This window comes from Patella vulgata, chromosome 2 (assembly GCF_932274485.2).
Source record: "Patella vulgata chromosome 2, xgPatVulg1.2, whole genome shotgun sequence".
NCBI classification, from domain to species: Eukaryota; Metazoa; Mollusca; class Gastropoda; family Patellidae; genus Patella; species Patella vulgata.
The window spans coordinates 72,427,954-72,441,933 of NC_065880.2; the positions used below are offsets into that span (position 1 = coordinate 72,427,954).

At 34.3% G+C, this 13,980-nt stretch overlaps 2 protein-coding genes across 2 annotated transcripts; both read left to right on the forward strand.

Moving 5' to 3' along the window:
* Positions 1–296: 296 nt before the first annotated feature.
* On the forward strand, positions 297–6,576 carry LOC126811331 (uncharacterized). Its single transcript, XM_050536837.2, has 4 exons — positions 297–507; positions 1,641–1,727; positions 2,650–2,698; positions 3,230–6,576. Exons 1-4 carry the CDS (start codon positions 494–496, stop codon positions 3,539–3,541), a joined length of 462 nt encoding a protein of 153 aa, XP_050392794.1. The 5' UTR covers positions 297–493; the 3' UTR covers positions 3,542–6,576.
* Positions 6,577–7,994: 1,418 nt separating this feature from the next.
* On the forward strand, positions 7,995–13,357 carry LOC126810765 (dehydrogenase/reductase SDR family member 11). Its single transcript, XM_050536023.1, has 7 exons — positions 7,995–8,201; positions 8,492–8,701; positions 9,144–9,238; positions 10,336–10,465; positions 10,751–10,831; positions 11,351–11,416; positions 13,267–13,357. Exons 1-7 carry the CDS (start codon positions 8,070–8,072, stop codon positions 13,306–13,308), a joined length of 756 nt encoding a protein of 251 aa, XP_050391980.1. The 5' UTR covers positions 7,995–8,069; the 3' UTR covers positions 13,309–13,357.
* The last annotated feature ends 623 nt before the right edge of the window (positions 13,358–13,980 follow it).

Genomic DNA, 13,980 nt, shown 5'->3' on the forward strand with positions numbered 1-13,980 from the left:
TGGCCCCTGATTGTACGAAAAATCTCATTTGTTTTTAGCTTGTTCTCTATCCATCTCTTGCAAAATGTGGGCGTATCCTGCCTGGCAGCCGCTGGTTATCATATTAATTAACACTCGGTCATGACAGGTAAGTAACGAAAGCCCTAAAAAATGGAGATTTATGTTAAAATGGAGTTACTTCCCCTATCATAGTAGATGTAGCTATATTTACCATTATATGTTGGTTCCAAATAACAACTGACAACCAGACAAAAATAACAAAAATTGTGTGGATGGCGTCAAAGAAATGCATGAGAATTAAAATAATCTATTTTGATATTTCTTCGGGTGGGGTGACAATTGAGAGTTATTTCCCCTTATTTTGTCATGCAGTATGCAGAAGACGTCTAGATTTTGGTAAAATTGGTAAAGGACAAAAGAAAACCTATAAACATGGTCTTGTTTAGGACTGATTTTGAGATAAAATCTTTTTGACTACAGAACTAATTAAATCATGGCATCAACAAGGTAGTTTTAATTCACAGAACTGATATAATTTCTTGTAAATTCACTGTAGGGAGGGTAGATGAATGAATGGAATTTGGAAAATTGATTGTTGTCACCTTCTTCATCTATCTAGTTAGTTGTGAGTGTGACTCAAATTTCAAATGTACAAAAAAACTAAAGAGTAAAACAGTTTCAATTCAAGGTAGTGGGTACCCATACATAGTAAGACATTTATTGCAAAAAGGGATGCTTATTACAATGAAATCGTTAAAAAAAAATTGGCAGTACTAAGTAGGAAGCCGACGACCAAAGCGGAGTGACATTGGTTTGGCTGCTAGATCCCCTTGCCCACCCCCCTGATCCCCCCGCTATAGCTACTTACCTGGCACCCACCAGTGTTTCTACGGGTTTCACATTACCAGAATCATAATCTGTTTTTGCTACATGTGCAGTAATACAGGTAGGCTTAACGTTAATGTGAATGGTTCACAAATTCTGGTATCCCAAAGATACCACATAGTGACATATTAACAATTTTCACTGGGTAAGCACAGCAAGTCAGCTATTATATGAATGTTACTGATCTATTGTCCCCCCCCAGCTGGTGTACACATATAGCGCCCACAATTTTCCTGATAGGCCTACCCCTACTTGTAAAGTCAGCAGATCTTTATCAGGACGATTGAAATATATAAAATATTAACTTTCCTTCCACCATATAACAATAATACTATTATTAGCGAGTTCTTATTGCGCACAATTCCATCATTGTTAATGCTGAAGGCACATTTAGCTCTTCACTTATCTCTAGACAAAAATACAATTAATGTCAATAAGCAGTCAAAAAACTGCTTCTTAAAACAGCAAGAGATTTTAAATTCTTTATAGTCAAGGGTAATGAATTCAATAGGTTTGGTACAGTGTATGAGAAGCATCTATGACAGAAAGACTGTAGTCTATAGTTGGGCACCTCAAGCAAGACGTATCGGGTAGTTCATGTTGGGATCGAAGATTTGTTTGAGGAACATAGTAAACAAATGATAAGCGTTAGCCTAACTAAAGTTCCCTGTGTCCATTTCTCCTCATTTTTCTTATAGAAATTGTGCATATAAAATTTACTCAAGATTAGTTTGAAAATAAACCATTTTTTTCAGAAGTAACAAAAGATTAAGAAGTGAAGTTGATGACGAAGGAGATGAATCTCTACCGATATCAAAAAGAATAAATGGCCTTCATATTCAGTAAGGAAATATGTTGTAACATGTGATTTCTGTGAATATTATAGTTATTACCTAACCTAGAATTATTTTTTTTATATGTATATAATTGTTTCATTTAAAAGCTCCTCAAAAGTTTTTCTTTTCTAACATGATATAGACTTTAGGCTACAAGTCAGAATATATATTATTGTTGGGGTTGGGTGGTCGAATGTGTGATTTAGATCGTACGGTCTAGTGTGTCAAATGGTGTGAGCTTTTTCCAGGTCCTCCGCTTTCCTCCCACTGCTAAAAACCCTTATGCAGAAGTGAATTATTGAAATAAAATTGTGAAATATAGTTTATGCCAAGTGATCATTAAACCCATTTCTGTCATTCTCTGTTGAATTGTAGATGGTCATTGAACACTCTTGTTGACCCTTTAGCACCCGATACATATATACATGTATATCATAGTATATGTAAATATTGAGTACCCCAGTTTCTTGAGGAAAATTAGAGAAAAGTGATCTATCCCTAAACAGCTGGAAACTACTGTTTTAAGAGTTCCTCAAACCGCCAAAGATATTTGAATAGCTCTCTGTATTATAAGACCATTTACTAGTTCTTGTGGTACCAGTGTTAAATGGTTAACAATATATTAGGTGACTATCTCTGCTTATTATTAAAATAAAATTAAAAAAATCCTTAGGGTTTATTCACTAGTTTTGAAACATAAATTTTTTGCAAAAATGCAGAATTTGCTTGAAGTACTATACTTGTAAAAATACAGTGTTGCAAAATGATTCTGAGAATAGTCCATTCCTTTAAACTATGGGAACGAGATGTTAGTTTAGAGGTGGGAGTTGGCAGAAATTGTATTGTTTATTTTTTAGTAGCATCGACTTTAGAGTGCTGGTGTTGGTGGAATGAAATTCACAATTATTATTAGCTTTTTTTTTTTCAGAAATGAAAGAAGTTCATATTTGAATCAAGAAGATCAGTTATCTCCTTTGGTAGGTTAATTTACCTCAAAAGACCCTGCAGTCAGCAACAGGCATATTAAATTAAATATCAAGTAATAGAATTACGAATTATGTTTCTACTTTCTGCATACCATTATCGTATGACTGTCAAATTGTTAATTTTGTCAAATTTGTCAAGAAATACAGTTATAATTCTGGGAACTTGTACATATTTCAGAAAATGTAGTACTTCCACTCTGCAAAATTTTGCAAAATTGAGCTCTGTGACCCCCAAAATTATATAATTGAATGGTCAGTTTATGCAATTCTGTATTAAGACTATATAAAGAACCAGGGTCTAGTTGTTTGAAGGGGATGGAAAACCAAGGTCCAATATACATGTTGCCGTGAATGTAAAAGAACCTTGACAGTTGGAATTTTATATGAGAGTAGGCCATAGCACTGCTGTTCGGGCAAGATAACCCTTATGGCACACTGTTTTCATTAGCCTAGAAAAGTAGAACATTAAACCTCATTTCATTTCTATAAAGATTAATGAACATTATAAATATTTTTTTTCAGATTCATCCTAGTAACATGAATGGTCATACAGAATCTTGGCAGCAACAGGCTTCTCAACAACCAAATCATCACGCACATTTATCTCCCTTGTCTGTGTCTGCTGAACATTCCCGCCATCTTGAAACAAACTTGAACAACAATATTGAAAATAGACAATCTTCTTCAAGTAGTGTTTTATTAAATCCAGATTTACTTGGTTATGAACCTGAATTAACTGTAACAGAAAATCCACATTATTTTCATATTAATGAAGTTTTGTATCGAGCTCATGTTGATAGGGCGACAAGAACAAACCAATTTTTTGATAGCTAGCTTCCTGATACTCAATTGAATAACTTACCTATGTCTTTCATATTATTTGCCAGTTAATGTAATGTTTTAATTGCATTTCTGTATAAAGCCATTAGGGTGGATTTGCTACTTCAGATCTGTCGGCATGTTCCCAGTTATTTTAAGAATGTAAGAACTAAGAAAATAAAAGAAGTCTTCTTTTATGTAGTGATTTATTTTAATCTATATTTGAATAAGCATATACATGTAATTAATTCAAAAAGTGCTAACTAATTAGGTGTAAATATTAAGACTAGCTAAGCCAATAAGACATTCTATGTGATGCAGTAAAGTTAATGTCAGTTGATCTCAGTAATCTTATCTCAGAGCATTGTTAGTCAATCAGAATTATGATTTGTGGGGGTGGGGGCGCAATCCACATAAATTAAAGTTCCTTGCAGTGTTGTTCGAACTGAATAATCTGATCTCGGTGACAATTTAATATGCCAGTGATATTGGGCAACCTCACATTAGCTTTAACAAAACATGCACTATGATCAGATTTACTAGATTATGTACAGTACTTTATAGTATGGATATCAAAAATATAACTTTTAACTCTTTTTATTTCTATCTCTGAGCTTCCATATAAATGTGATATTGGATATACTGTTAATTTATATTACAAACATTGCTTGTGTCTGATCGTATGTATTTGTCATAGTATAACTGTATACGCATGTATTTAATTATGATTTGTCTGAGCAGAGGTTGTGAAGAGGGTGCAGGGTAGTGAGTAACTCATTGTGTTATTTAATGTTTTAAAAGTACATTTGTATGAGACAGCGAGTAGGCCTAGACATGTTTTTATACGTCACATTTTCATGTGGACGTATTATACCGTCGCCCCTGTCTGTCTGTACGTTCGTCCGTCCACACGTTCGTCCGTCCACAATTTGTTTGTAGACACTCTATAGGTCACAATTTTTATCCCATTTTGACGAAACTTGAAATATAGGTCTGTCTCCCAAAGATATCTGTTCCTTTCAATATTGCATGTTTCGGACAATAACTTCATGGATTTTGGCCTTTGATTGTTCGAAAAATCACGTTTTTAGCTTGTGGACACTCTAGAGGCACAATTTTGATCTGATTTTGATGAAACTTGAAATGCATGTTTATAACCCAAAGATCGTGGTTCCTTTTGATATTCGTGCATATCTGATCGTAACTTCCTGAATTATGGCCCCTGATTGTACGAAAAATTACGTTTTTAGCTTGTGGACCCTCTAGAGGTCACAATTATTATCCGCTTTTTAAAAAAAACGTTCGAATATATCACCATTACACCGTATGCAGATAGTGTAAATATATGGTGTATTGAGATTGTGAACCCTCTAGAGGTCATTTGTCTGTGATATCTCCTCGGTGGAAGCGGACGTTAAATGAAGCTATTTCACACTCTCTAAATGTCACAATTTTGATCCGATTTTAATGAATATGGAAATATATGTTTATAACAGAAAGATCTTAGTTCCTTTTGATTTTCATGCTTATCGGATTGTAACTTCCTGAATTATGGCCCTTGATTGTACAAAAAATCAGGTTTTTATCTTGTGGTCCCTTTAGAGTGCACAATTTTTATCCAATTTAAAAAAACGTTTGAATATATCACCGTTACCCCCTAATGACAGTTGAGTGTGAATTTCGTGAAAATCAGACCAAAACTGTTGGACAAAATGGCCGTAAATGTATGGTATATCAAGGTTTTAGACCTTCTAGAGGCCACAATTTTTATCCGATTTTGTTGAAACTTTAAATTTATGTTTATGTCACAAAGATCTTATTTCCTTTTTATGATCGTGCATATCCAAATGTAACTTCCTGGATAATAGCCCTTAATTGTTAAAAAAAAATCACATTTGTGGCTTGTGGACCGGCTAGAAGTCACAATTTGTATTCAATTTTAAAAAACTCTTAAAATATAACACTGTTACACATCCGGACATTATGGCAGCTCCTTGTACACAAATTGTGTAAAAGTGGACCCTCTAGAAGTCACAATTTTTATCTGATTTTGATGAAACTTAACGTGCAGTTCAGACCATAGCTTCCTGGATTATGGCTCCAGATTGTACGAAAAATCCCTTTTTTCTTTTTTTAGTTTGTTCTCTATCCATCCCTTGCAAAATGTGGACGTATCTTGTCTGGCAACTGCTTGTTCCAAAAGATACTTTCATATTTGAAAATATGGAGTATCTCAGACTGAGAGTGTAAATTAAGGGAATAAAAGCTGAATTTGAATGTCTCGGACCTCCTTTTTAGACAATTTCATCCCTAGTTTGGGTTCTTCCAATGGTATTTTTTTGAGACAGGAACTTCATCTCAAGTGCGGCTCAGGAACTTCATCTCAAGTGCGGGTCATCTTTTTGTTGTTCTATTGGGGGCGACCTTCTTCGAAAAAAGCATAAGGCTCAGCCAATGCTAATGCAATCAACATGAAAATGGTTGGGTTTTGTTTTTGCTATCACTCATGGGGTTATGGAAAAACTTTTGGGGTATTTCAAACATTACCAGATATATTAAATAAATTGGGTTCTTTTTGCTGTCCATTATTGGAAACTTTTTATATTTGAAACATTTCTAGAAATATTAAAGAAATGGGTTTGATACAAAATCAATCTTTTATAGTTATAATCTACATCCTTGGGTAAAATAAATTCTCTCATTAATGTTATCAAAAATAAATCTGCTTTTGGAATTACTAAAATAATGGTATAGATTTGGTTGTATTGATCTATTTATTTATGGGTCAGGATAACTGTTTAACCTTTTGTATTAAACTTTATATTTAAATCACAAATAATGAGTTCAGAATGTGTGATTTTTTTCAATTTAGAATAACTACTCTGCTGCAAATAAAAATCCCTCATAACCTGTTGAAATGAAAGTTTTATATGTCTGATGTATGTGCAGTTTGCTTTTTCCTCCTTAACTTTAGTTCCCAAATAAAGAATTCAATCTTCATTTTTGTAAATGCATTATATTATTATGTTTATATTCTGTTTTTGCATTAATAAATTATAAAAATGATTTTCTTTTTATTTTATACGCCCACATGTATATTGTCCTTGATCCTGTCCGTCAACAATTGTTTGTGGACACTCTACAGGTCACAATTCCTATCCGATTTTGACAAAACTTGAAATATAGGTTTATCTCCAAAAGATCTCAGTTCCGTTCGATATTCGCATGTATCGGATCGAAATTTCAGGAATTATGGCCCCTGATTGTACAAAAAATCACATTTTTAGCTTGTGGTTCCTCTAGAGGTCACAATTATTATCCGATTAAAAAAAAAAACGTTTGAATATATCACGGTAATTACCCCATAATGATGGTTGAGTTTGAATTTCGTGAAAATCGAACTGAAACTGCCCAACAAAATGGCCGCTCACAGCACTCAAATTATGCAATACGAACGTTGTGGACCCTATAGAGGTCACAATTTTTGTCCGATTTTGATGAAACTTAAAATATAACTTTATATCCCAAAGATCTCAGTTCCTTTTGATATTCGCACATTTCAGACCATACCTTATTTGATTATAGCCCCTGATTGTACAAAAAATCAGGGTTTTTTGGGGGGCTTGTTCTTTATCTCTTGCAAAATGTGGGCGTATCTTGCCTGGCAGCTGCTGGTTTTGAATATTCAATGAAAAAATACATGTGAATCTTATAGTCCTGTTTGTCTCTCCTAAAAGGAGCTGCGGTGGCTCAGTGAGTAAGACGGTGGCTCGCTAACCTGGAGGTCCTGTGTTCAATCCCTGTGATGACAGAGAAAGTTTGTGATTTTCCAGTCTGCTTCCCCCTACTCAGTGGTGCAGGATGGAGGGCCTGGCAAAGGAAAACATAGTCGTTCAGATGGGACAAAAACTGAGGTCCTGTGTACACATTAGTGTGCATGTAAAAGAACACTTGGATAGTTGAAATTCAATATAAAAGTAGGCCGTAGCACCACTGTCTAGGCAAAATTTCCGGCCTTCATTTCATTTTCTCTCCTAAAAAGTCAAATTAGAAGAGATCTTTTTTAAGCGAATTGCTGATTTTAGTTCAGGAAGCCAAGTGACAAAAAAATCACTAACTACTATAAAATGATTGTTATATTGTGATGGCACCAGTGATGCAGCCCTGTGCCATAAAGAGAGTTTGGCCAACTCCCATGATCACCATTTTTATTATTCAATCTTTATGGTTAATAGGTCAACTTTAAAACAAAACAATTATAACAATGAAAACAAATGGAATAACAGTTTTGTGTACCATCTACCATCAGAGGTATGAAATGTGTAAGAATCTGTGATAAGACTGCTCTCTGACACATTAATAAATATGCCATGTGTTAACCAGCACTACAGTGGTATATTACATTTATGATAGCCTTAGGTGTAGTGGCCTAATTTCAAGACAATAACTAAGAGTTATCCCCCTTTAGTTTTCAGGAATTTGGTATCCTGTTTTTGTGAATATAAGGTTTAAGCTTTCTCTCCTTTAAATAGAGCACTAAAAGATGGAAAGGTGGGTTGGGCGTGTTGCCTTGGTAACTGGTGCATCGGAGGGAATTGGTGCTGCCATAGCAAGAGATTTAGTTTGTCATGGAATGAAGGTTGTTGGTTGTGCAAGAAATAAAGACAAGATTCAGGTAACTTTTTGATGGGTCTTCATATACTTTCTTTAATATTTTTTTCAAAAGAAATTACATATTATAAGGTCCATGATAGAACACAATAGCACTGTTTTTTTGTGAATTACTCCTATGTCAAACCCTCATAAAACTAAAAGTAGGGTACCGGTACTGAAAGCACTATCTTTCTTGAATTACTCCTAGGCTATGTCAAACCCTATTAAAACTAAAAGTTGACTTTATCATACATTATGCTTTTTTTGTTATTTTAATAACACTACATGTAAATGTTTGATTTTGAATTTCAGAAGTTAAGTGATGAGTTAAAGAATGAGAAAGGATCATTAACTGCTATAAGATGTGATTTAAGTAAAGAAGAAGATATTATAAATATGTTTAAAACTATTACAAGTAATGAAAGTCTTGGTGGTGTAGATGTCTGTATAAATAATGCTGGTCTCGCTCATAATGCACCAATTTTATCGGGCAAAACTCAAGAATGGAGAGAAATGCTTGATGTAAGTATGCTTATCGGTCACACATCTTTATGGTTTTTAAAATATAATTCCCTCTTTTACACGCTTTCCCATTTAACACAAAATGAAAAGAAATGTTAATAATTTGAAAACTAGAACAAAATTAGATTAATATTAAAGATTAATATTAAATTGTTTCAATGGCAGATCACAATTCTATGGAATTACTGACTGACTTGTGACCTGTGTAAATTAATGTTGAAAGAAATGGTGGCACAGATAGTCAAGTCAATCAAGTGGAGTTAATTGTAAGAAGCCAAATTGCGGACAATAGACATTTTCAATAAGAATTTTGTCAGTGATTTAGCAAAGATAACAAAATATTGTTTAAAGGCACTCTTCATGATGAATTCATCTAATTTTAAAAAAGTGTGGTTTTCTAAACTATGCATTTGATTCTGTACATTTTATTTTATTATAATAGGTGAATGTGATGGCAGTAACTATTTGTACAAGAGAAGCATTTCAGTCAATGAAAGAAAAAAATGTAGATGATGGTCATATTATATTTATAAGCAGGTATCATATTAGACTATATTTAACATGCACAATATGAACAAATGCCAGTATTATTTATTTGTTGATTGTTTTGGTAATTTTAATCTCTTAAAATATTCACAATGTGATCGCAAAGTAAGTGAATATTTTAAAATTTAAACTTACTTCATTGCAGTTTTAATTTTGATTTCACCTACAGCAGGCCTACACAAAAATATTTTGTATCCTTCAATCTAATAACTAAAATCGAAACATATTGATAAGTTGATAAATATAAATAAATGTCTAGAAAACATATATATAAACATTACTCAAATAACAAAAAATATTATAATACAGTAATCACAATAATTATATTGAGTAAATTAGAGCCCCCAATTCTGCCAATTGCATCCAAACTGGAAATCAGTATGTATAGAATGACTAGCCCAACACAGTATACAAAGATCTTTTTTGATAGATTTATTTATGTATGGATCATTTTGACAATTTATAATCTCTAAAAACCATTCACGATTTGATCCTAAAGTAAGTGAATTTAAGCCCACTATAAGTTATTGCATTTAGAACATCGCCCAACAGATGTTTGGAAAATCTTATTAAACTTTAAACTTTATTCAATGCAGTTTTTATTTTGATTGGCCAACACTATATGAAGATCTATTTCTTTATCAAATCTCAGTTTTGTAATTGGTTAAAATCATTCTTGCCCAAGCCAAAGCATCTGTTCATTGGTTAGATGAAAGATCAGGTCAAGTCAATTGAAGTCAAACTTCTTGAAGATTTTGATAGACCTCAGCATTTGCACTAGGATTTTCTAGAAGGGAAGTGAGTGGGGGAGAGGAACGAAGCCACCCCCAGGCAATTTTCAAAAATCACATTGAAATACTGGATAATACTGGGCACTGGCATCAATAAGTGAGGTGGAAAATTGGCTAGGGTATGTCCAGCTTCAAATGAAAAGTACATACATTTTTTTGAAATTTTTGACATGCCACCAACCAATCTAACGCCACCACTGGACTTTAATGTAGTGGAAATGTAAAAGACCTAAAAAAAATGAAAGTAAGGTCTTTTATTAAATTTTGACTGAACTATGGAGAATTGATCTGTTTCAGTATGTCAGGTTATAGAATTGCTAATGAAGCTTTTACTCATTTCTATGCTGTAACCAAACACAGTGTCCGTGCAATAGTTGAAAGTACAAGACAAGAATTAAGGGAACTTAAATCGCATATTAGAGTTACAGTAAGTTTTATACAATTACGTTGGGGGCGGGGGAGGAGGGAAGTGGCATGGTTTCAATCCCAAACTTGACTGTGACAAGGAGAACCTAGTGAATTATTGAAATAAAATTGTATCACATGTCAGTCCCGAAATTGTGTCGAATGGACATTAAACCATATGTCTATCTCTCATATTTCTATTCCTTCCCATTCTTGGATCAACTAATCTCTTACCAGTCACCACTGCTTCAGTCACCACCACCCAATACCATATTCTTCTTATATTAATGATAATTTATGTTTTAAGGGAATAAGTCCAGGAAATGTAGATACTGATTTTGCCGTTAAAATGATGAAGGATGAAACGCAAGGAAAAGATAATTTTAGGGTAAGTAATGGTTATTTATGAATTTATAAACAATATGTGAGAAGTGTTAGCAACACAGAATAGTTATTAGATTGTTTGTTTTTCTAGACTTGAAAAGCAGATATTCTTGCTTGTTGGTTAATATTGCATTTTTGTGAGATAAAAGGGGACCGCGGAGGCTCAGTGATAATGGCACTGGCCCACAAACCCGGAGGCCTTGGTGTTGGCTGAGAAAGTTCCTCGTAATTTTCCGGTGTGGTTTAGCTTTGTCAGCACTGGGCAAGAAATGGTGTCTTGTCGATCGGTTAGCACAAAGAAACGAGACCCTGTGTAGGCCTACATACTGGCTTTCCCTTAAAAGAACCCTTGACAGTTGAAAAAATTTGAAATACAAATTAACGTCACAGTCCTGGCAAATTTCCCTCATAGCACACTGCATGACATATGCATGTCTTCATTATCCCAGTCAGTCCAGAAAATAGTCATTTCATTTTAATGAGATATTAAATAAAAATTGGTTTGTTAATTTTTCTTTTCTAGCGTATGGATGCGAAAGATATATCCAGTGCAGTCATTTATACCTTAAAGGCACCAGCACATGTTGAGGTAAATCTTTTCCCCTGCCTCCTTATAGTTTAATTGTTTCAAAGGGTTATTTAGTTTATGAGTATTGATGAGTCACTTATGTCCAATACACAAGGGGTCAGTCTGGAGAAACCCCATTGAAAATTGTTTTGTACATTAAAATTTCCATGTAGTCATTGTGAACCCCATGCAAACCTTGTAATCAACTACAGATCAGTGTTTTTTCCAGCTTGGATATGTTGCCTAGTCTTCATAAATGTTCTACAGGCTACTGTTTTTAACATTCTTATTGACACTTGCATTGATGGTTTCAAAGGGGAAGAAAACCCTATTTTGGTCAGATTTTAGTTGACCCAACAAGTCAAATAAACTGTCTGGTCAACTTAGCTACAGGTAGATCTTTTTTCGTTGCCTGGAAACTTTTTTTTTATGCCTGTTTTACCATTGATTGTTTATGTACAGTTTTTTGGGACAATATTAGAGAACTCAGTTCTTGTTTGTAAGTTAATAGACTAATATTTTTTTTGTCCCCCGCCTTTCGAAGAAAGCAGGGGACTATTAAAATGGGTTCGTCCGTCTGTCTGTCTGTCTGTCTGTCCGTCTGTCTGTCCTTCTGTCTGTCCGTCTGTCTGTCCGTCACACTTTTTGGGACACAATAACTCTCTTCCTAATTGAGCTAGAATGTTCAAACTTGGTGTATGTGTTTATTAGGTCAATGCCTTGATGGAGTTCGAAGATGAGCATTTTCCGCTTAGGGTAAGCAGAGATAAGCAATTTGATTGGTTGATGCTTTGGGACACGATAACTCTCTTCCTAATTGGGCTAGAATGTTTAAACTTGGTGTATGTGTTGATTAGGTCAATGCCTTGATGGAGTTCGAAGATGAGCATTTTCCGCTTAGGGTAAGCAGAGATAAGCAATTTGATTGGTTGATGCTTTGGGACACGATAACTTTTGATTGAGCTAGAATGTTCAAACTTGGTGTATGTGTTTATTAGGTCAATGCCTTGATGGAGTTCGAAGATGAGCATTTTCCGCTTAGGGTAAGCAGAGATAAGCAATTTGATTGGTTGATACTTTGGGGCACGATAACTCTCTTCCTAATTGGGCTAGAATGTTCAAACTTGGTGTATGTGTTGATTAGGTCAATGCCTTGATGGAGTTCGAAGATGAGCATTTTCCGCTTAGGGTAAGCAGAGATAAGCAATTTGATTGGTTGATGCTTTGGGACACGATAACTTTAGTTCTAATTAAGTGAGATTGATGAAACTTGGTGTATAGTTTCATTACAGTAATACCTTGACTAAGTTTCATAATGAGCATTTTCTGCTCAGGGTAAGCAGAGCGATACGCAATTTGATTGGTCGAGACTTTGGAAAACAATAACTCTCCTACTTTGATTGTCCCCCGCCTTTCGAAGAAAGCAGGGAACTATTAAAATGGGTTCGTCCGTCTGTCTGTTTGTCTGTCTGTCCGTTCCGCTTATGGTAAGCAGAAAAAACAAATTGAAAAAGAAACTATTATAAATTAATTAAATATGTAGTATGCAATAATGAATTGACATTTAATGACAGAAAGAAAACAGTGAACTTTGCACAACTTGCAGCAAGATGGAAAATAGACCCGTTGATACAACCAAACTCTAGATCTGTAGGCATAGAGCATGTTTTCCCCTTAATATGCTATAATTATTCCATCAAAAACATTGTATGCTTAGACTATAAGTAAAGATATACTGTTTGATTGTTCAATACTTTGTAAAAGATAATTTGTGATAAATTTATATGTGTTCTCTAATTATTTTCCTATTTCGGCGGGGGACATCAGCCTCACTGTTGGCTTGTTTAATATATTTTTCTTTTCTTTTATAGATTAATGATGTGTTAATGAGACCAACAGAACAGATTTATTAAAACTGTAGATAAATTGTAAATAATAATAAAATATGTGTGCATAATCATATATAGTCTTTTTATTTGAACATATTTTCAAGTGGATGTATATTGTCGTTGCCCCTGTCCGTTGTGGACCCTCTAGAGGTCAGAATATTTATCCGGTTTGGATAATACTTAAAATATATCTTTATATCCTAGAGATTTCGGTTCCTTTTGATATTCGCGCATATTGGACCGTCACTTCCTGGAATATGGCCGCTGATTGTACAAAAAATCATATTTTTTTATTAGCTCGTTCTCTGTCTATCTATTGCAAAATGTGGGTGTATCTTTCATGGCAACCACTTTTTCAGATATACATTCAAATGTTTGAATTGATCGATTTTAATCATTTTGGACCAATATCCATTTTGATCAGATTACTTTTTATTTTAGGTCTTTATTGTCCCCCGCCTTTCGAAGAAAGCAGGGGACTATTAAAATGGGTTCGTCCGTCCGTCTGTCTGTCTGTCTGTCTGTCTGTCCGTCTGTCTGTCCGTCACACTTTTTGGGACACAATAACTCTCTTCCTAATTGAGCTAGAATGTTCAAACTTGGTGTATGTGTTTATTAGGTCAATGCCTTGATGGAGTTCGAAGATGAGCATTTTCCGCTTAGGGTAAGCAGAGATAAGCAATTTGATTGGTTGAT